The sequence below is a fragment of the Asterias rubens genome, chromosome 2 (genome assembly GCF_902459465.1).
Source record: "Asterias rubens chromosome 2, eAstRub1.3, whole genome shotgun sequence".
Lineage (NCBI taxonomy): Eukaryota > Metazoa > Echinodermata > Asteroidea > Forcipulatida > Asteriidae > Asterias > Asterias rubens.
The window spans coordinates 5,612,413-5,633,450 of record NC_047063.1 but is presented as its reverse complement, the minus strand read 5'-3'; the positions used below and the strand labels follow the sequence as shown (position 1 = coordinate 5,633,450).

At 38.6% G+C, this 21,038-nt stretch overlaps 1 protein-coding gene across 5 annotated transcripts in view; it reads left to right on the top strand.

The window, feature by feature from the left end:
* LOC117307319 (protein polybromo-1-like) overlaps nucleotides 1–21,038 on the top strand; it is a 66,686-nt gene that overhangs the window by 8,173 nt on the left and 37,475 nt on the right. For all 5 annotated transcript variants that reach the window (XM_033792037.1, XM_033792041.1, XM_033792039.1 and 2 more), the window contains exons 5-14: nucleotides 11–148; nucleotides 2,983–3,225; nucleotides 4,377–4,555; nucleotides 6,763–7,084; nucleotides 8,717–8,881; nucleotides 10,965–11,102; nucleotides 14,147–14,278; nucleotides 15,781–15,934; nucleotides 18,285–18,484; nucleotides 20,094–20,261. In XM_033792037.1, coding sequence (XP_033647928.1) covers nucleotides 11–148; nucleotides 2,983–3,225; nucleotides 4,377–4,555; nucleotides 6,763–7,084; nucleotides 8,717–8,881; nucleotides 10,965–11,102; nucleotides 14,147–14,278; nucleotides 15,781–15,934; nucleotides 18,285–18,484; nucleotides 20,094–20,261 — 1,839 coding nt within the window. The remainder of the gene's footprint in view (nucleotides 1–10; nucleotides 149–2,982; nucleotides 3,226–4,376; nucleotides 4,556–6,762; nucleotides 7,085–8,716; nucleotides 8,882–10,964; nucleotides 11,103–14,146; nucleotides 14,279–15,780; nucleotides 15,935–18,284; nucleotides 18,485–20,093; nucleotides 20,262–21,038) is intronic.

Genomic DNA, 21,038 nt, shown 5'->3' with positions numbered 1-21,038 from the left:
ATTGCAACAGAAAACCTCTCAAGAATACAGGGATGCATGTGATCTTTGGCGTCTCTTCTGTGCAACCAAACACCAATATCTTGAGGATGAGTCTCCAGATGATGTAAAATTGGAGGAGATAGAAGACAAACTTGAGGATTTGGGAGAGGTTTGTTTTACATTAAGAATTACCAGAAATACTTGTTTGTGTCATGTATTTGTTCCCATTTATCGTGGCACTTCTTTATAAATAAGTATTTTATGAGAATATTTATTATTTTGCTTTTTCTACAAATATATTATCTCCATAAATCATTTACATGTATATATATATAAACAAAAATTTCCCAATCAATAATCCATTTGCGATTTAAATTTGGATATATCTGCAGGGTTCTTCACAGGGTTAAATTTTGTCCAGGTGCTAAACAACTAAATAATTCACGCAGCATCACCTAATTGCGCAAATTCCAGCACTAGCAGAGCTGCCAACTCGTTTGGGTCCTGCGGAAGACTCCCGCATTTGACAGAAAACTTCCGACATCCTGTAAACAGTCAAAATCTCCCGGATCCCCAACTTGTTAATGAAAAAAAGAAGAAGACGAATTTGCCCTCCGCCGCTGTCCCAATTCACTTTGTGTTTATTAAACATTTGCGCGCATGCAAATTGCAATAGATGCGCAGAAAAAATTGTTCTAACTGTAGTTTCGTCTTCTGCAAATCTTCCACGATCTAGTCTTGGTTCCAAATGCTCACACACAACCAACGCTCCGATCTACAGTATATAATACACGGCAAACTGTACACGCTTGTAATGAATCAACATAGAGGACGCTGTGACTAGTGTTCTTCCCCTGTGTGTGTGCAGCGACGTGGGTTCTGTGTGTGAGCGCGCAACACCAATGGACTACCCAAGACTACCCAAAATGGCGGCGCCCAGCAGTGCAAGCATTAAGTCGCTGAAACAAATTAAATATGCTGAAAAACACATAGACGACTACCACAAAGGATGACCATGTATAAAATAAAACAATCATCCAAAGATGAAAATCATGCGTTTTGCACCATGTGCGATTCAGATGTTTCTGTGAAATCCAGCGGACGAAACGACATACTGAGACACGTAGGTTCTGATATAAACATTGCAGTAGTGAAACGGCACGAGTCGAGCCAACACGCTAGGCATTGCCGATTTTTGTTAGAAAATTTGGACTCTAATGACAGCAGTGTAATAAATGCAGAAATTCTATTCCCTGGGTTTATAATTGAACATAACTTAAACCATGCATCTTCTGACCATGCTGGGCCTCTTTCTAGAAGTATGTGCAAAGCATTTTAAACATAATACAGCAATATTCTTTTGTAATGTTTCAAATGTACATGCCTGTTTATGAATATTGGTTTTTATTTTAGCAAAAATCGTTGTCACGCGCACTGAGATTGAGTTTTTCTGACTTAAAAATTAAATCTTCCTGATTTTCAAACACCAATGTTTGCAGCTCTGCACCATCGACATATTGCGAACACTATTCCTGCACTATCAGCAAATAGCGCAAATTCTTCCTGCAAGATAGATAAGCTGATTCACACACCATTCCTGTACGATCGGCAATTGCACAAACTATTCCTGCAAGACCGACTGATTGCGCAAACATTTTTGTGCAAATCATTTCAGCACAAACAAAACCACTGGTGCTAAACTGTAATCCACTTTGTGCACGATCGCCCGATAGCTTCTACTCAGGAATGCGAGTTTCAGATTTGAATCCAGGTATTTTGATCTCTGATCGGTCTCCTACCTAGACTTGGATCAAAGTCTGTGATTGTGGCTTTTAGCCTACCCGATAGCCAATACAATATTGCCTGATTGAAATAGCGCCCTCTTGCAAATTAATCTCTGTCATTGGCCTGTTAGAGCGTGTGATAGCTAATCTGCAAAGGAATTCTGTGTGGCTGATGCATGGGAATAACAGCGATCTTAGACTTGAAATTAAGTCTAGTCTTCTTCCATGCTGTTTGTTGCAAACATCCAAAGAGTTGTTATTCCCTAGCCCATTATGGACAATGTACAATAAAAATCTCTCTCATGATAGCGAGGTTTACTCAATTATGAGTCTTGGATACAAGGCTCCGTTCATCAACTAAAAATGTAGTCAGGATGCCCTGCGACACAGAGAAAAATGCACTTGAAATAGCCGACTTCTGGGTGCCAGTCTCTGCACACTATTAATACAAAAAGATCGATCTATTAGCGCATTGCAACGGTGGTTTGTGTACGTCGTGTAGTAAACAAAAATAAAAAATTGTCTGGGCAATAGACGATTTTGTCTGGGCGCTACGGTTTTTGAGCGGGCGCATTTGGTATTTTGAGAATTTTGGAAGGCCGCAGAGCCCAGACAAAACCGCGTGTGGAGAACCCTGCTGATACAATAACCCGCTTGGTCACTGGTGACCATTTAACCTTGAATTCCTTCAGCCTAGAGACGGTTACTATGTAGTGATTGCGCAGTTTCAAAATAAAAACAAATAAAACTTTCTAATTGTGTTACAGGTTTGGGCAATTTTGCACAACTGATATGAAATGAGGTTAAAATAGGGCATGAATATAAACCACAAGGGGAAACTGGGTAAATTTTGAAATGATTTTTGGGGCCGAACAAAGAATTGACTAGAGTGGGATTCGAACTCACGACCTCCAGATTAATGTGCCGGCGCTCTACCAACTGAGCTATCTATCTAGCCCTATTCTGGTGGTGTCCCTATTTTGTCAATATCGTTGTTCGGTACGATATCGTTGTTACGGTACAACCTGGGAAGCGGCAGCCAGGGGATCACCTTAAGGGGATCCCTGGCTACACAGCATTAACCATACATGTAGTTGCTGTGAATTTGACATCAGCTTAATTTTCTCCACTATTCTAAGGGCATCAGAAAAGTTTTGCATTGCAATGTGATTTAAAGCAATTATATGGTTAAGTTGTTTGTCTTGTTTGGTTTTGAAAGGTTGTCAACGAGGAGTTTGGAAACCTAAATGAAGAAGAAGGGGAAGAAGGCAGTGAGTTTGTTATGGAGAACCCATCCGATCCAATTGAAAAACTTTTTACTGCTGTCATGGCCCATCAAGATGACACTGGAAGAAACATCAGTCTTATATTTCGCAAACTACCTCCAAGATCGCAAATCCCGGACTATTATGACATCATCAATAACCCTATTGACCTGAAAGTTATAGCTAAGAATATACAGGTAAAATCATTTTAAATGTGTTTTGTTTGTAAGAGGACTTCGTCATCTTGTTGTAGTAGCGAAAACACAGTTATAACGAGGTAATTTTGGCGACCAATTGATAGCCAAACATTGTTTAAAGCCCTTTTATATTGAGATAATACAAAAAACCAACAAAGGAAATACACTGTACCTTAACAGCCTGGCAAGTCGTTATTCGTGGCTTTTGAGGCATTCAATAGAGGTGCCTCAAATCCTATATTATTATTATTATTATTATTATTACTATTATTATTATTAGCTGTTTTGTAGTGCAGCGCAGCGAAACAGCTCTTGTTTTTGTTCAAGTTTTTTTATTTATTATTTATATTTGACCTCATCTTAAAGGTGTTGTGTTTTAAATGTTTGAAAATTTATAACAAATCAGCCACAAGAGACGGTAGGTTTCTGTTTGCGGGATTGGGGAGGGATAAATTAGGTCTTCATTTTGTTTCATGTGCATTACCTCACATGACCTCTAATTCAAAATTGGCAAAAGATATGAAGTTGCTTTTAACAATGTTAGTGCCAATGATGTCACAAAATGCAACAGCACCCTCTAGTGGCAGGTTGAAAACTCGTCAAAATTTGTAATCACTTCAAATTTTACACACACGTTAACTGTCAGGCAGCCATCATATGTGTGAAGTTTCAGATCAATGACGTCATCGGGGGTCACATGACGCAGCCTTAAAGGTGCACTTTTTGAACTAATATAACTCCCTAAGTAATTATGCGATCATGTTGAAACTTGGTAGGTTGTTGGATATTGCAAGTTCTTTTGAAATATGAAATGGCGTCATGACGTCATCACATGATTTTTTAAAGATTTTTTAAATGTTTGCACCTTCAACACATAAATTGCTATCTGAACATGGTATAATCCAAACTATTTTTTTATTTATGCCACATCACATTGGGCAAATTGCTTTGAATACCCAACAAATTTAAAACTCAGTTGAGAAATTTGACAATTTTCTTGACGAAACAGCTCTGCATTTGTGCACAAATGCAATTTAGCTCTAGTTATTATTATTATTATGACAGGTATGAGTAGCCTTTTGAAGTGCCTCTCAATGATAATTAATGTCAGTTGAACTAAGAGTGATGTTTGTGTCTTTTGATGTCTTCAGTGTGGTAGATACTCCAGCATCCTTGACCTTGAGAAAGACTTGATGTTAATGGTAAAGAATGCCAAGACATTCAATGAACCTGGATCCCAAGTCTATAAAGATGCCATGGCACTCAAGAAACATATTGCTAGTACTAAACAGGAGATAGAGAAAGCAATGAAGACAGGAGAGACATCCAGGTAAGTCATTGTAGTGTGTTGTGGAAAGGGGGAGGGGATAGTGTTACTAAATCAGACAGTAGGTAAGTCATTGAAGTGTGTTGTGGAAAGGGGGAGGGGATAGTGTTACTGAATCAGACAGTAGGTAAGTTATTGTAGTGTGTTGTGGAAAGGGGGAGGGGATAGTGTTACTGCATCAGACAGTGGGTAAGTCATTGTAGTGTGTTGTGGAAAGGGGGAGGGGATAGTGTTACTGAATCAGACAGTAGTTAAGTCATTGTAGTGTGTTGTGGAAAGGGGGAGGGCATAGTGTTACTGAATCAGACAGTAGGTAAGTCATTGTAGTGTGTTGTGGAAAGGGGGAGGGGATAGTGTTACTGAATCAGACAGTAGGTACATGTAAGTCATTGTAGTGTGTTGTGGAAAGGGGGGAGGGGATAGTGTTACTGCATCAGACAGTAGGTAAGTCATTGTAGTGTGTTGTGGAAAGGGGGTGTGGATAGTGTTACTAAATCAGACAGTGAGTAAGTCGTTGTAGTGTGTTGTGGAAAGGGGGAGGGGATAGTGTTACTGAATCAGACAGTAGGTAAGTCATTGTAGTGTGTTGTGGAAAGGGGGAGGGGATAGTGTTACTGAATCAGACAGGTAAGTCATTGTAGTGTGTTGTGGAAAGGGGGTGTGGATAGTGTTACTAAATCAGACAGTGAGTAAGTCGTTGTAGTGTGTTGTGGAAAGGGGGAGGGGATAGTGTTACTGAATCAGACAGTAGGTAAGTCATTGTAGTGTGTTGTGGAAAGGGGGTGGGGATAGTGTTACTGAATCAGACAGTGGGTAAGTCATTGTAGTGTGTTGTGGAAAGGGGGAGGGGATAGTGTTACTAAATCAGACAGTAGGTAAGTCATTGTAGTGTGTTGTGGAAAGGGGGAGGGGATAGTGTTACTGAATCAGACAGTAGGTAAGTCATTGTAGTGTGTTGTGGAAAGGGGGTGGGGATAGTGTTACTAAATCAGACAGTAGGTAAGTCATTGTAGTGTGTTGTGGAAAGGGGGTGTGGATAGTGTTACTAAATCAGACAGTGAGTAAGTCGTTGTAGTGTGTTGTGGAAAGGGGGAGGGGATAGTGTTACTGAATCAGACAGTAGGTAAGTCATTGTAGTGTGTTGTGGAAAGGGGGTGGGGATAGTGTTACTGAATCAGACAGTAGGTAAGTCATTGTAGTGTGTTGTGGAAAGGGGGTGGGGATAGTGTTACTGAATCAGACAGTAGGTAAGTCATTGTAGTGTGTTGTGGAAAGGGGGAGGGGATAGTGTTACTGAATCAGACAGTAGGTAAGTCATTGTAGTGTGTTGTGGAAAGGGGGAGGGGATAGTGTTACTGAATCAGACAGTAGGTAAGTCATTGTAGTGTGTTGTGGAAAGGGGGAGGGGATAGTGTTACTGAATCAGACAGTAGGTAAGTCATTGTAGTGTGTTGTGGAAAGGGGGAGGGGATAGTGTTACTGAATCAGACAGTAGGTAAGTCATTGTAGTGTGTTGTGGAAAGGGGGAGGGGATAGTGTTACTGAATCAGACAGTAGGTAAGTCATTGTAGTGTGTTGTGGAAAGGGGGAGGGGATAGTGTTACTGAATCAGACAGTAGGTAAGTCATTGTAGTGTGTTGTGGAAAGGGGGTGGGGATAGTGTTACTGAATCAGACAGTAGGTAAGTCATTGTAGTGTGTTGTGGAAAGGGGGAGGGGATAGTGTTACTGAATCAGACAGTAGGTAAGTCATTGTAGTGTGTTGTGGAAAGGGGGAGGGGATAGTGTTACTGAATCAGACAGTAGGTAAGTCATTGTAGTGTGTTGTGGAAAGGGGGTGGGGATAGTGTTACTAAATCAGACAGTAGGTAAGTCATTGTAGTGTGTTGTGGAAAGGGGGTGGGGATAGTGTTACTAAATCAGACAGTAGGTAAGTCATTGTAGTGTGTTGTGGAAAGGGGGTGGGGATAGTGTTACTAAATCAGACAGTGGGTAAGTCATTGTAGTGTGTTGTGGAAAGGGGGTGGGGATAGTGTCCAAGAATGGTTCCTTCAAAGAACCATTCTGAAAAATCTCACTCAATAGTGAGATTAGGTCCCAGATGTACTGCAAAATGAAACCTTCGTTCAAATATCATTTTGATATTTGTGATTCCTTACGGTTTACTATGTTGCCAGGTTGACCTTCTTTACCCCATGCTTTTATCCAAAGGTCTTTCAAAGCCATCACAGATCAGAGAGTGTCGGCCATTAAAGTTGCAGCGAGCCTTCCATCAGATGAAGATGATAACAGTGAAGCAACAGATTCCATGCAGTATGAAGAAAATGATGATGAGTCGGGAGCCGAGGGGTTCCAAGCTAACTCAAGTGATGCTAAGCACGTACTGTTTGACACTATATTGAATGTGAAAAACTCCTTAAGTCAGTTGATTTCTGAGCCATTTATGAGGTTGCCCATCAGACGGCTGTATCCGGATTACTATGAAGACATCAAACAGCCAATGGCACTATGTAAGATAAGGAATAAACTCAAGGTAAGCTTCATGCAACCACCCCCCGGATTCCATTCATAATAATGGAATCAATGTGTGGTGAAGAGGTTTTCAACTAGTGGTTTAATCCCAACGAGGCCTGGTTCTTGATAATTTTACCGAGACGAAGTCGAGGTAAATTATCAAGAACCAGGCCTCGGCGGGTTTAAACCACTAGTTGAAAACCGAGTCAACACACATTGATTCCCATTGATAAATACCTTTTCGGTCAAAAACATCATCACTTTTTGGTCAAAAAGTAAAATAAATGCAAAAATTATAGTTGTTAAATAATTTCTTTTAACACAACACCCCTCCAGCTATGAAATGGTAAAGCCCTCCGCCGCCCTCGGGTAAACAACTCCTTATAAGGGAATGTTGTGCGCGTTGTGCGAATGGGGTGATGTGACACAACTGTTTCAGCCGTTGCTCTCGACCAATAGGAATGAAGAAACTGTCTTATAAGAACAGGCGCAAGGTCGCGTGTCATGCCCATGAATTAACACTTTTTACCGGTCATAAACAAAGGTTTATACACACCCACGTGACGCGCTCCCCACCAATAGGAATAGCGAAACTGTTTGAGGTATTTATGAATAGTCAATAACTATCTTTCATTTCATTATGTTTGTTGTTAATTTTGTAACATTCTGGTATTGAAACCAAAGAACTCTGTCAAAATGCCAAGCACTTTACTCAGAGGCATGTGGGTAAAAAAAGACAAAGAGTTCCCACTTGCAGATGTGATAAGAAAAACTAAACTCAAACCATTAAATGGAAGGATTAAAATGTTGAGACATACAGGGTGCGTTCGTTTAGCTTCCCTGGGTCGACCCCGGTGTGTGGCGTTTTTTTTTCCCAGGACGAACGTGTGCAGATAATTACCCACGTTCGTCCTAGAAAAAAAAACGCCACACACGGGTCGACCAAGGGAAGCTAAATGAACGCACCCACAGTGAACACATTTCATGGATTGCATTGTTTCTACTGTATCTTGAAAGATTACTGATTGGCTTTTTATTGCCCCTCAAATGTTTCAAATAAAATATCATTGAACAGATTTAAACTGTGATATGTTTGTAATTTTTAGGTAGATTTATAAAACAAATTTTAGTGGCAATGCTTTTGGTCTCTTGGTCCATTCTCCTGAGGTTGTCTGCATCTCTGGACAAAGTGTCCAATTTGTAGTCATGAATAATTAATTATGCATTAATAATTATTAGCATAAAACTTTACTTGGTGACGAGTAATGGGGAGAGGTTGATAGTATAAAACGATAGAAAAACGGCTCCCTCTGAAGTGCCATAGTTTTTGTGGAATAAGTAATTTTCCACGAATTTGATTTCAAGACCTCAGAGTTCGAACTTGAGGTCTAGAAATCAACCATGTAAACGCACACAACTTCGTGTGACAAGGGTGTTTTCTTCTTTCATTATTATCTCGCAACTTTGATGACCGATTGAGGTCAAATTTTCACAGGTTAGTTATTTTATGCATATGTTGAGATACACCAACTGTGAAGGCTAGTCTTTGACAATTTCCAATAGTGTCCACTGCCTTTAAATCAATATACGTCATTAGACATAATATATAATTGCTTAAATGACATTGTGATGAATAACTTATTTTCTTTAGATGGACAAGTATGAGTCTCTTGAGGACCTGTCCCATGACTTGGATCTTACCTTCAACAATGCAAAACAATATAACATTTCAACCTCTCGACTCTACAAAGATGCTGATAGACTGCAAAAGCTTATGCATGTGAAGTTGAAAGAATTAGACAAAATGGAAGCAAAGGTAATTACAGTTTTCATCAAATTTAAATTGTTGTTTACCTATTGTATACATTCAGATAGAGTTAATACACTGTTGGTATGGTATTCACCAACCTCTAAATACAGCCTCAATTTGTTACATGAAACAAAAACAAGCTTGTTTTACGTTTTTAGAGGGGAGTTTTGGATTTGTTCCATATACATGTACATACATAGCTACTGTGAACAGTTTAATTTTGGAAATTAAAATCAGGCTTGTGAAATCTCCACTTCTATGCGGATATCCGCTTTAAAAAAATATACAATTTGAGAATGTGTATCCGATCTGCTTTCAGTGTAGAAATGCCAAAAGAAAAGAACAAATACGAAAAATTTTCCCGTTCGGCTGGCTACACATTTTTATAGAGCACATGCAAAGTTTGTTATTTTATATACAGTTGACTCTCGTTTTGAGGTCCACTGGACTGGCCCGTTGTCCTTGTGTTATCCCAAACTCAATTTATCTGAAGCACATAATAATCCATTGCACTATGCACAAAGTGCATGGTATCATGGCTGCATGTGTACACAAAGGAAAGGCTGCCACAAAGTCTGTTATTCTATGTACAGTCGACTCTCAACAATTTGGCTTAAACCCTGATTTAATTGAGTCTAGTCTAGTTTGAAAGTCAATTTATAAAAATCCATTTACATTTTACATGATTGAAAAAACGTCTGATTTTAATTCGCGTTCTGTTTAGCGAAGTTTCGGTGCAAAACTTTGATTCCAGTAATAGACTCCTTAGGCATAGGAAATTTGCCTTGGGTAACCGTGACCCCGATTTGACCTCTACTTCCTGGTCAACCGGAAGAGGGACCATATCTCAAGAGTTACACAACCGATTTTTCTTAAGTTATAGACTCCTTAGGCATTAGATTTTATTGGGGAAAAACCATGACCCCATTTTGACCTCTTCTTCCGAGTCAACCGGAAGTAGGTCCGGTTCTCAAGATCTACACAACCGATTTTCAAACTTTTTTCAGTTAAAGACTCCTTGGGCATTAAAAATTAATTTTGAAAACCGTGACCCCATGTTGACCTTTTTTCTGAGTCAACCGGAAGTGGGACCTTATTTCAAGAACTACACAACCGATTTTCAATTTTGTTTCAGTTATTGACTCCTTTGACATTGGACATTCACATTGGCTAGGCGTGACCCCATGTTGACCGTTACTTACGGAAGTAGGGTGACCGTTACTTCTGGGTCAACCAGAAGTAGGACCATATCTCAAGAGCTACACAACCGATTTTCAAACTTGGGTTAAATTTAATAAAAATAATGACCATGACGCCATGTTGACCTTTATTTCTGGTTTTAAAGCTCCTTTTGATTTAGTATCAGATACAAGACCAGGTAATCACATGTCATAGAGTTGTAATGTGTGTGTTTTACTGTAGCATAGAAAACTTTAATTAACAAAACATTCCGGAACAGCTGTGTGATTGTTTACAATCACTATCTCTAGTTATTGTTATTATTGTTATTTATTTGAACAATACAAAACAAACCAAGGTTACATAAGGGCAAGAAAGAACAAAATAAGGAAAAAAGTTAGAAATAAAGCAAGTAACCATGGAAAATCATAGTAACCAGGAAATTTGATGTTGTTGCATTAAATTTTGATTGTGCAACGACTATTTTTGCTTTTCTGTTATTTTTCTGCTGGAAATGCACACTATGTGCTTGTAAAACTCAATGGATCAGTATATTTTCTAGAGATTTCACATGATTTGATGAATGCTCTAATGTTTGAACCATGCACGTCTCGAAGTCCAACCCTTGCCCCCAGTTTGGACTTAACATCCTACTTGCCGACTGGTGACTCCAGTTTCGGATTGGTAATGCTAGCGATAGCGTCCAGTTAGCACCTCTACAAGCCATAAATAACGACTTTAAGGCATTTCCTTTTATTCAGGCGTTTACATAGCTTGCCAAAATATACCATAAAGATTTCTGTACAGTTCTGTAACTATAGATGTTCTTGGCTTGTTATGGTATGCTTTGTTAAGAAGGCCAGGATCACCCTCTGGCTAGAATAAAACATGGTGCTGTATTCTTTTGCAGAAGGAAATTGATAGTGATGAGGAGAGTGATCGAGGAGGTAATAAACGGCGTAGAAGCAGTATCAAGAAAACACGGGAGAGTGATGTAGATCTCAAAACAAGGATGCAAGTATTGTGTGATACTCTAGTGGACTGTCAGGTTGGTACTTAAATTTATTTAAATCACTTCTATTTCAAATTGGCATCCCCTTAAGGTGATCCCTGGCTGCTGCTTCCCAGGCTGTGCCTTCAAAAAGTTTCCTCTTTTTTTTCAACGGGCACTTGCATGCCTGTGTCCAGCATGTTAATGTCCTGGGAATGTTTACGTTCCGGGTGTACACAAAAGCACAATTACCATTTGTGTTTCCTAAAAGATTGTGTGTGCATCGAATGTTCTGGCTATAACTGGTTAAGGTACATAACTGTATAGTCCAAGGCTCAAGGGGAATGAAACTAAATAAATAAAAAAGAAGCAAACAGAAAAACACCCCAAAACAGGTGAAATACTAATTAACTTGGACATCAAGTAACCAGGACAAAATGAATCAGGGACCCTTTGAATTATTTGTTTTATTTTGAACATTTTGAATTAAAATACTTGATGCCATTGGGACATGAAAGATTCTTCCCTGATTGGTTAATTACCATTGTTGCCTGATTTGTTGACAACCACGGAAGGGCGAAGAAGGTTGAACCTTGCGATGTAACTCATAGCTTAGAATAATAATGCCAAACTATCTTAACATCCTATCATTGATGGAAATCAAATCAGTCAATGAGGTGTCATCAGCAAAAATATAGCATCAATTAAATAAATGATTATACATCAGATGGTAACATGAAAACCAAAACATGCTCTACTACAACTTTAGTTGTCAGTTTTTTAATATTAACTAGTCAACTAGCTAAACAGTCAAAAGAATGCTAGTTTTTATTTTATTTTAGTGACTGTTAAACTAGCTAAACAGTTAACTGCTTGCTAGTTTTGTTGATCTTAGTGACTGTTTACTAGCTAAACAGTTAACTGCATGCTAGTTTTGATGATCTTAGTGACTGTTAACTAGCTAAACAGTTAACTGCATGCTAGTTTTGATGATCTTAGTGACTGTTAACTAGCTAAACAGTTAACTGCATTCTAGTTTTGATGATCTTAGTGACTGTTAACTAGCTAAACAGTTAACTGCATGCTAGTTTTGTTGATCTTAGTGACTGTTTACTAGCTGAACAGTTTACTGCATGCTAGTTTTGATGATCTTAGTGACTGTTAACTAGCTAAACAGTTAACTGCATGCTAGTTTTGATGATCTTAGTGACTGTTAACTAGCTAAACAGTTAACTGCATTCTAGTTTTGATGATCTTAGTGACTGTTAACTAGCTAAACAGTTAACTGCATTCTAGTTTTGATGATCTTAGTGACTGTTAACTAGCTAAACAGTTAACTGCCTGATAGTTTTGTTGATCTTAGTGACTGTTAACTAGCTAAACAGTTAACTGCTTGCTAGTTTTGTTGATCTTAGTGACAACTGCATGCTAGTTTTGATGATCTTAGTGACTGTTAACTAGCTAGACAGTTAACTGCCTGATAGTTTTGTTGATTTTAGTGACTGTTAACTAGCTAAACAGTAAACTTAATGGTAGTTTTGTTGATCTTGGTGACTGTTAACTAGCTAGATAGTTTACTGCATGGTAGTTTTATTGATCTTAATGACTGTTAACTAGTTGGACAGTTAACTGCATGCTAGTTTTGTTGATTTTAGTGACTGTTAACTAGCTTGCTAGTTTTGTTGATCTTAATGACTGTTAACTAGCTTGCTAGTTTTATTGATCTTAGTGACTGTTAACTAGCTGAACAGTTAACTGCATGCTAGTTTTGTTGATCTTAGTGACTGTTAACTAGCTTGCTAGTTTTGTTGATCTTAATGACTGTTAACTAGCTGAACAGTTACCTGCATGCTAGTTTTGATGATCTTAGTGACTGTTAAACTAGCTAAACAGTTAACTGCTTGCTAGTTTTGTTGATCTTAGTGACTGTTAACTAGCTGAACAGTTAACTGCATGCTAGTTTTGTTGATCTTAGTGACTGTTAACTAGCTGAACAGTTACCTGCATGCTAGTTTTATTGATCTTAGTGACTGTTAACTAGCTGGACAGTTAACTGCATGCTAGTTTTGTTGATTTTAGTGACTGTTAACTAGCTTGCTAGTTTTGTTGATCTTAATGACTGTTAACTAGCTGAACAGTTAACTGCATGCTAGTTTTGTTGATCTTAATGACTGTTAACTAGCTTGCTCGTTTTATTGATCTTAATGACTGGTAACTAGCTGGACAGTTAACTGCATGCTAGTTTTGTTGATTTTAGTGACTGTTAACTAGCTTGCTAGTTTTGTTGATCTTAATGACTGTTAACTAGCTTGCTAGTTTTGTTGATCTTAATGACTGTTAACTAGCTGAACAGTTACCTGCATGCTAGTTTTATTGATCTTAGTGACTGTTAACTAGCTTGCTAGTTTTGTTGATCTTAATGACTGTTAACTAGCTGGACAGTTAACTGCATGCTAGTTTTGTTGATCTTAATGACTGGTAACTAGCTGGACAGTTAACTGCATGCTAGTTTTGTTGATTTTAGTGACTGTTAACTAGCTTGCTAGTTTTGTTGATCTTAATGACTGTTAACTAGCTTGCTAGTTTTGTTGATCTTAATGACTGTTAACTAGCTGAACAGTTACCTGCATGCTAGTTTTATTGATCTTAGTGACTGTTAACTAGCTTGCTAGTTTTGTTGATCTTAATGACTGTTAACTAGCTGGACAGTTAACTGCATGCTAGTTTTGTTGATCTTAATGACTGTTAACTAGCTTGCTCGTTTTATTGATCTTAATGACTGTTAACTAGCTGGACAGTTAACTGCATGCTAGTTTTGTTGATTTTAGTGACTGTTAACTAGCTTGCTAGTTTTGTTGATCTTAATGACTGTTAACTAGCTGAACAGTTAACTGCATGCTAGTTTTGTTGATCTTAATGACTGTTAACTAGCTTGCTCGTTTTATTGATCTTAATGACTGTTAACTAGCTGGACAGTTAACTGCATGCTAGTTTTGTTGATTTTAGTGACTGTTAACTAGCTTGCTAGTTTTGTTGATCTTAATGACTGTTAACTAGCTGGACAGTTAACTGCATGCTAGTTTTCTTGTTGTCATTTACAGGATAAGAATGGACGATACCCAATTGCATTGTTTATGGAAAAACCATCCAAGAAACTGTATCCTGACTACTACCAAGTTATCAATGAACCTATTGACATGAAGACAATTGAGATCAATGTTAGGTCAGATAAGGTGAGATTTAAAAGTAATGAAAGAATTAAAAAAAGGAGTTTAACTTGATTGTTTAAAGATTGTGTGTGCACAAAGGCAAGTCTTAGTTGATGAGGCTGGGTCAATAATATGAAGTGTGCTCTATGTGGTAGGAAAGTAACATTGTAAAACATTCTAAATAATTGTAAATGTATGCTACAGTGTAGATCAAGGTCATTATACCCGGCGGCACAGCAGCGTATTCCGTCTTTTGTATAGGATACCTTTTGCTCAAAAGCTGATCAGACTTGAAAAACCAATTGTGATCTCCCTGGTGCCCACTTGATTGCCAGAACCACAACACCACCTGATATTCTTGCCAATCAGAGACCTGATATTGATTTGTAAATTTGACTATGATATGTATCATAATACATGTAGTTGAACTCACAGTTCCATTTAAACAAAATATAACAAAAGCCCACACTCCAAAAAAGAGAAAAAAAACCACTCTAGTCTGGTTTCTGATCTTGAGGATCAAGGTTTACAACTCACTTGTATTATTCCCCAATCTTTGTACTCCGATGAGGTTTGGTCACATGTATAACTATTTTGCAAAATTTATAAGCATAATCTGCTTGCAACAGTATCGAGTACAATGTTTTGTTTAAAGTTATGTTTTTACTAAAATAATTTTGTTAACTGGAAAACTAAAACAAAAATTGAAATATAACATGTTTTCAGGTGAGATTTTCAGACGATGTTATTTTTGAAAAGAGTCATTTTCAAGTTGAACTCTAGTTTGTACACTCAACTACATGCAGTTAAGGTAGATTCGTAAAAATAATCTTCACTTTCATCAATAGAGTGATGACACAAAAATACTTTATCATCTTTTAATTAATGTTCATAAATACCCCAGACAGTTTCACTACTCCTATTGGTTGAGAGCGCGTCATGTGGTGGTGTTTAAACGGCTAATAAAGACACAACTAGAGCTGTTTAAGACCAGCTGGCTTCGCGTGTTGGGCGTGCAAGCTGTGTACTCCAACTTAACTTACGCGGAACGCAATTCATAGCTATTAGTAACATTGCGTTATGTGTTTGCACACGCGCGTATTCACATCACCACCCGACGCACACAAAAAATGTTGACAAAAGATTTTGAAAATTTGAAAAGCTTTGTGTTTTGGGCGCACAAGCTAATGTACGCCAATTTAAATTACGCGGAATGCAATTGGCATTGCTATTATTAACAGCGCATAAAATGTTAGTACACGCGCGTATACACACCGACCAACGCGCAAAAAACAATTTTATCAAAGTTTTGCAAACTTCGAAAAAATTTGCAAATGAAACAGTGTCACACTGTCTATACCTGTTAAATTATATCGCTTTTAACATAAGGGCATTTATGAACGGGAATAAAAGAGTAGTGACTCGTTCTTAAACGGCCGTTTAAGAACTCGTCTGTTTTCCTGAGAATTTGAACTGTTTGATTGCATTTGAATCTTGACTTTTGTCTCTTGCTTTGTTTCCCCTAGTACATGACTGAGGAAGCAATGTTAAAGGATTACGACTTGCTGTTCAATAATGCCAGGCAGTATAATGAAGAAGGCTCCATGGTATATGAAGATGCCAACCTACTAGAGAAACTACTTAAAGATAAATGCAGAGACTTGGGTATTCAAACATCAGGTATCTGGTTAAATGTATTTAGGTTGAACACTTTTAACAGTTAGTCTGGCATTTAATTGTAGTGGAAAGAGGTTAAGATGATCCTATATATAAAAGATTTTAACCCAAACTTAGTATAAGAATCTCCCTTGCTTGTGGACTGTAGTCATCTATTATGCAAGTGAAATTAAGAGTAAGTATTGCAGGAGTTGTTAAATATAAATCACAAATATGAGAAACTTAATAATCTTTCCCCTAAATGATACTTTTTTCATCTGCAATGTTCCATCATATCAATCCTCAAATATATTTATTGACCTTAAATCACCTCCAAGACCAATGTGGGTAATAATTATATCATCACAAAATAGAAAGTTCAGTTCTCTAGTTTATAAAAAATTCAAAATTACATCTTTCATCAAACATAAGTGTGATGATTTTAAATGCTGTTTGAAGCTTTGCATGGTGTGGAGATCGAATAAGAGTAACTTTAAATACAAATATGAATTGTAGACTTGCAAGTACAACCATGTGTAAAATCTCTTTTGAAGGAGTGTTGGCTCTGAAAAGAGCCGGTTTGGTCTTGACGCTGGTCTCAACGTTTCAAACAGTGTACTCTGCTCGTCTTCAGGAGAAGATGATCATTTTGTTGGAGACACGTTTTAAAGGATTTGGGTACTTTTTGTTTACACAAAACACAATGTCCACAGATTTACATTAATTACACAGTTTGAAGATAATGATAGTAGAAAGCTTCCCTGAAAATATTACTTGCTGAGGTGCTGTAGTTTTTGAGAAATGAGTAAAACAATGTCATGACTATACGTTTTTACATGCTAAAATAATTTTCGTCTCATGATCACTGAGACGAAAATTATTTTAGCATGTAAAAACGTATTTTCATGACATTGTTTTACTCATTTCTCAAAAACTACAGCACCTCAGCAACTAATATTTTCAGGGAAGCTTTCTACTATCATTATCTTCAAACTGTGTAAGTTTAGTGTAAATCTGTAGACATTGTGTTTTTTGTCCTACAAAAAGTGCATAGACCCTTTAATTGATCTTCATACTATGCTATATTCCAACAAGTCTTGACTAGTTCATCATGACAATAGACAAAGCATCATGAAATCTCATTGAAAGTGCAACATGTGCACAAAAGTTATTGCAAAGAATCGTACTTCAGAGATACCAACATACACGATTTGGTCGTAGCAAATACGATTTCGAGCCGTGACTACGACGCTACGATAATACTCAATAAAACACGCTAAACAAGCCGGCCAATATAATTTTATTAAATCGTACAATACATGCAAACAACTAATGAACTATTAAGTGGAAATAAAAATTAAGAAAAATATCAAAACAATTGTAACAGAAAAGAAAAAAACACTTTTAATTTTAGAATGCAGTGTTGAATAACGGCAGATGGCATGATTGTTGCGTGCCCTCCCCCGCTGGCTGGCCGGCTGAGTGTGCATTTTTTACGCTAGTGCATTTCTTCAAGATCGTACCCATTGATCTCTATTACACGATGGGGGGAATAGTGCACACGTGCGTGGGGAATGAGGTTGTGTGTGAGCTAACGTGTCACAGTAACCTCATTCCTCATGTATCCACTATTATTGTGCCCACGCTGGCTGTACATGTACTTTATCAAAGCTTGGCAAAAAAGTACGAAATAATGGCGACAAAAAAAGGAGACCTTCTGAACAAAAATACCTTCAACTGAGTGGCCTGTGAGGTCTAAGCTAGACAGTGTTCATGTTTTCCTACCAGTAATTGTAGCGCCGATGTCCAGACAGTGCCCAGACAATGCCCAAAATACGGACACGTATTTTTTGCCCAAAATCCGGACACGTTTTTTTTCCTTTTTTTTCTTTTTTTCTCCTCACCCTCCCAATAGCTTGTTGTTGCGTTTCTGATCATTAAAACAAAAACATTTAAGTAAGGCCACCCTTTTTTATGTTACATTTAAGTAAGGCCACCCTTTTTTATGTTACATTTATTTTTGAAACAGAAGATGAGGGAAATCAGGGTTTTTTTCAAGTTTCTTTTCACTGGCCATTATAAACATTTGTAGCTGTTCTGTTGATGCATACAGGTAATTGTTATTTCACAACAATGCCTGAAAATGAGCTAATTAGCATTGTAGAGAGTAATAGAAAGATCGGTTTAGGGAGCCCAAGATGCGCTCGCCTTTAACATTTGGGAGATGCTACTCTTTTTTAAAATTCAATGTTGGCATCTCTGGTACTTCACTAGCGAGGTAAACTGTGTTTGAAGACATATAAATAGATAACATTATCTTAACTTGCCATTCTGGTGTGACAATCAGAGCCACCAATGTTTTCTTGCATTTCAGATGTGACTAAAGCCAGCATTAAGATCAAGACAACACCAGTGGACCCCACCAAAAAGATAGCTTCCAAGAGACCCAAATCAATGAGTGGGTTAACACTGCTAGAACAGAAACTAAATGATTTGTATGGGCACATATTGGAATATACAGACACTAATGGAAGAGAGCTTGCTGCACCATTCATCAGACTACCAACCAAAAATGTAGGTCGTATGTACATTAGATTTAATATCAAGGTATTATTTACTCCTTTTTATTTACTCCCTGAAACATTCAATCAATCACAGACCGAAAAGTTTCAGAATACTCATTGACTAAATAACATGTAGTTTAACTTATGTTCAATAGTGGGATGCCGTGGGGGGCGGGGATGCCGTGGGGGGCGGGGATGCCGTGGGGGGCGGGCTGTGATGAAGGGGCACTCACAGTCACAATACAAATAACTGTCAAGACAAATCTTGGTGCTTTGTGAAATAGTACGTACATTACTTCCCCTGTCTTTTTTGTTTTATTTCTTTTTATTTGTCGGTCCCATCCATGTTTTCCCATTTCACGTGGGTCCAGTTTTCCCCATTTATTAGTTAAATATTTTCTTGTCCCGTACCGTTTATAATGCCCTTTCTTTTTTCTTTCCTGGTTTTATATCCCCAGCCCAGCCCCGTTCATTTTTCCCCCGTAATTTTGTTTTCTTGTGTCGTTCCCCCTCCCCTGTCTCACAGTGTGGCCCCTTCTCCTGTCCCATAACCCGTGCCTCCAGGCCTTCGTCTCTGCCAATCCGTGTGTTGGCATTGTCCTTTGCTCGCCACTGTTTGCCCATTACGCTGGTTCTACTAGTGGTTCTTTCCCAGTCGTGTTTATACCCCACAATTTGTTCCCGAGTCCACCGTCCCACCGATGTACAACTGTGCCCCTTCCTCCTTGCGTTCCACATCTAACTCGTGCCTCGTCCCTGTGACCCTGTGGATTGGCATTGTTCTTTTCTTGCACTATTTGCCCATAACTCATGTTTTCCAATTAGGCGTGGGTCCCTCGTTAATGCTTCTGTCCCCGTTTCGTTTATGTTTTCCCTGTTCAGTTGATTATTTTCTTCTCCCATATCATCATTAGACCCTTTTTGGTTTTCCTGTTCAACAATATTTCCTCAGCCCTGGTAATTTATGCCCTTCATTTTTTAGCCGTTCCCTCGTCCCCTTCCCACAGACGTACCACTGTGTGGCCCTTCCTCTCCCTGTCCTCCTTCGTGTCTCTGTTCCCCGTAGTGGTTCTGTCCATTGTTCTTTGCTTGCACTGTGTACGCACAAAGTTACTTGACGCTCACAGCAAGTCTGTGACATCACAAAGGGACCCTGGTGGGTATGAAACAATGCAGCTCCCCTGACAATGCTACTGATGTTGGAGACCTTTGATATCAAATAGCTGGGTCATTTCAGGCATAACTTTGTTTTTCAGTGTTACAGACAGTGGACACTATTGGTAATTGTCTAAGACAATAATGAAAGAAAAAAACACCCTTGTCGCTCTAAGTTGTGTGCGTTTAGATGGTTGATTTCGAGACCTCGAGTTCTAAATTTGAGGTCTCGAAATCAAATTCTTGGAAAATTACTTCTTTCTCGAAAACGTTTCTCACAATGTTTTATACCATCAACCTCTCCCCATTACTCGTCACCAAGTATAAAAGTTTTATGCCAATATTTATTTTGAGTAATTACCAATAGTGTCCACTACCTTTAATTAAAAACAAAATCCATTCATGTACTGATACCATTGATGAAGCAAACTTATAACATACAATGCTATTATGAATTTGTACAGGAATACCCTGAGTACTACCAAGTGATTAAAAAGCCAATTGACATGCAGAAGATTCAGCAGAGACTAACAGGCAAGCAGTATGAGCAACTAGATGACATGGCCAATGATTTCCTGCTCATGTTTGATAATGCCTGCAAGTTCAATGAACCAGACTCACTTATTTATAAGGTATTGCATAATGTTCCCACATGTGCAGTGTAGTTTCTTTAGTAGAGTGTAAGTCAGTACATTAACATCTAACTATGACATCTTTGCAATTTAGTAGAAACGTTTGCATATAAAAAAATTATTTCCAGTTTGGGATATACCTTTTTTATTTAAATAAGTCCAAATATGTGTTTATGTTAGCTTTACAACAAAATAAAACTAAATTAAAATAATTCACATAAGGTGCGTTCCATAAGCTTCCCTGGGTCGACCCTGGTCTGCCCCGGTACGTTCGAATAGCTTTGACGTTATTCCAGGGGCTCACCCGGGTCAGCCCCAAGTGCCCTGCTTGTGGAGTGGGTCACTTGGGGCTGGCCCCAGGTGCATGATGTCACCATGAGAGGGCGAGTGTGATCGTTTGTTTAGCTCTTGTCAGGGGCTCACCTGAGTGAACACTGCAGGGGGACACAGGGAAGCTAATCGAATGCACCCAAAATACCTCCTCTAGGGGCTGACCTGAGTGAACACTGCAGGGGGACACAGGGAAGCTAATCGAATGCACCCATAATAGAGCACTGCAGGGGGACACAGGGAAGCTAATCGAATGCACCCATAATACCTCCTCTAGGGGCTGACCTGAGTGAACACTGCAGGGGGACACAGGGAAGCTAAGCGAATGCACCCATAATACCTCCTCTAGGGGCTGACCTGAGTGAACACTGCAGGGGGACACAGGGAAGCTAATCGAATGCACCCATAATACCTCCTCTAGGGGCTGACCTGAGTGAACACTGCAGG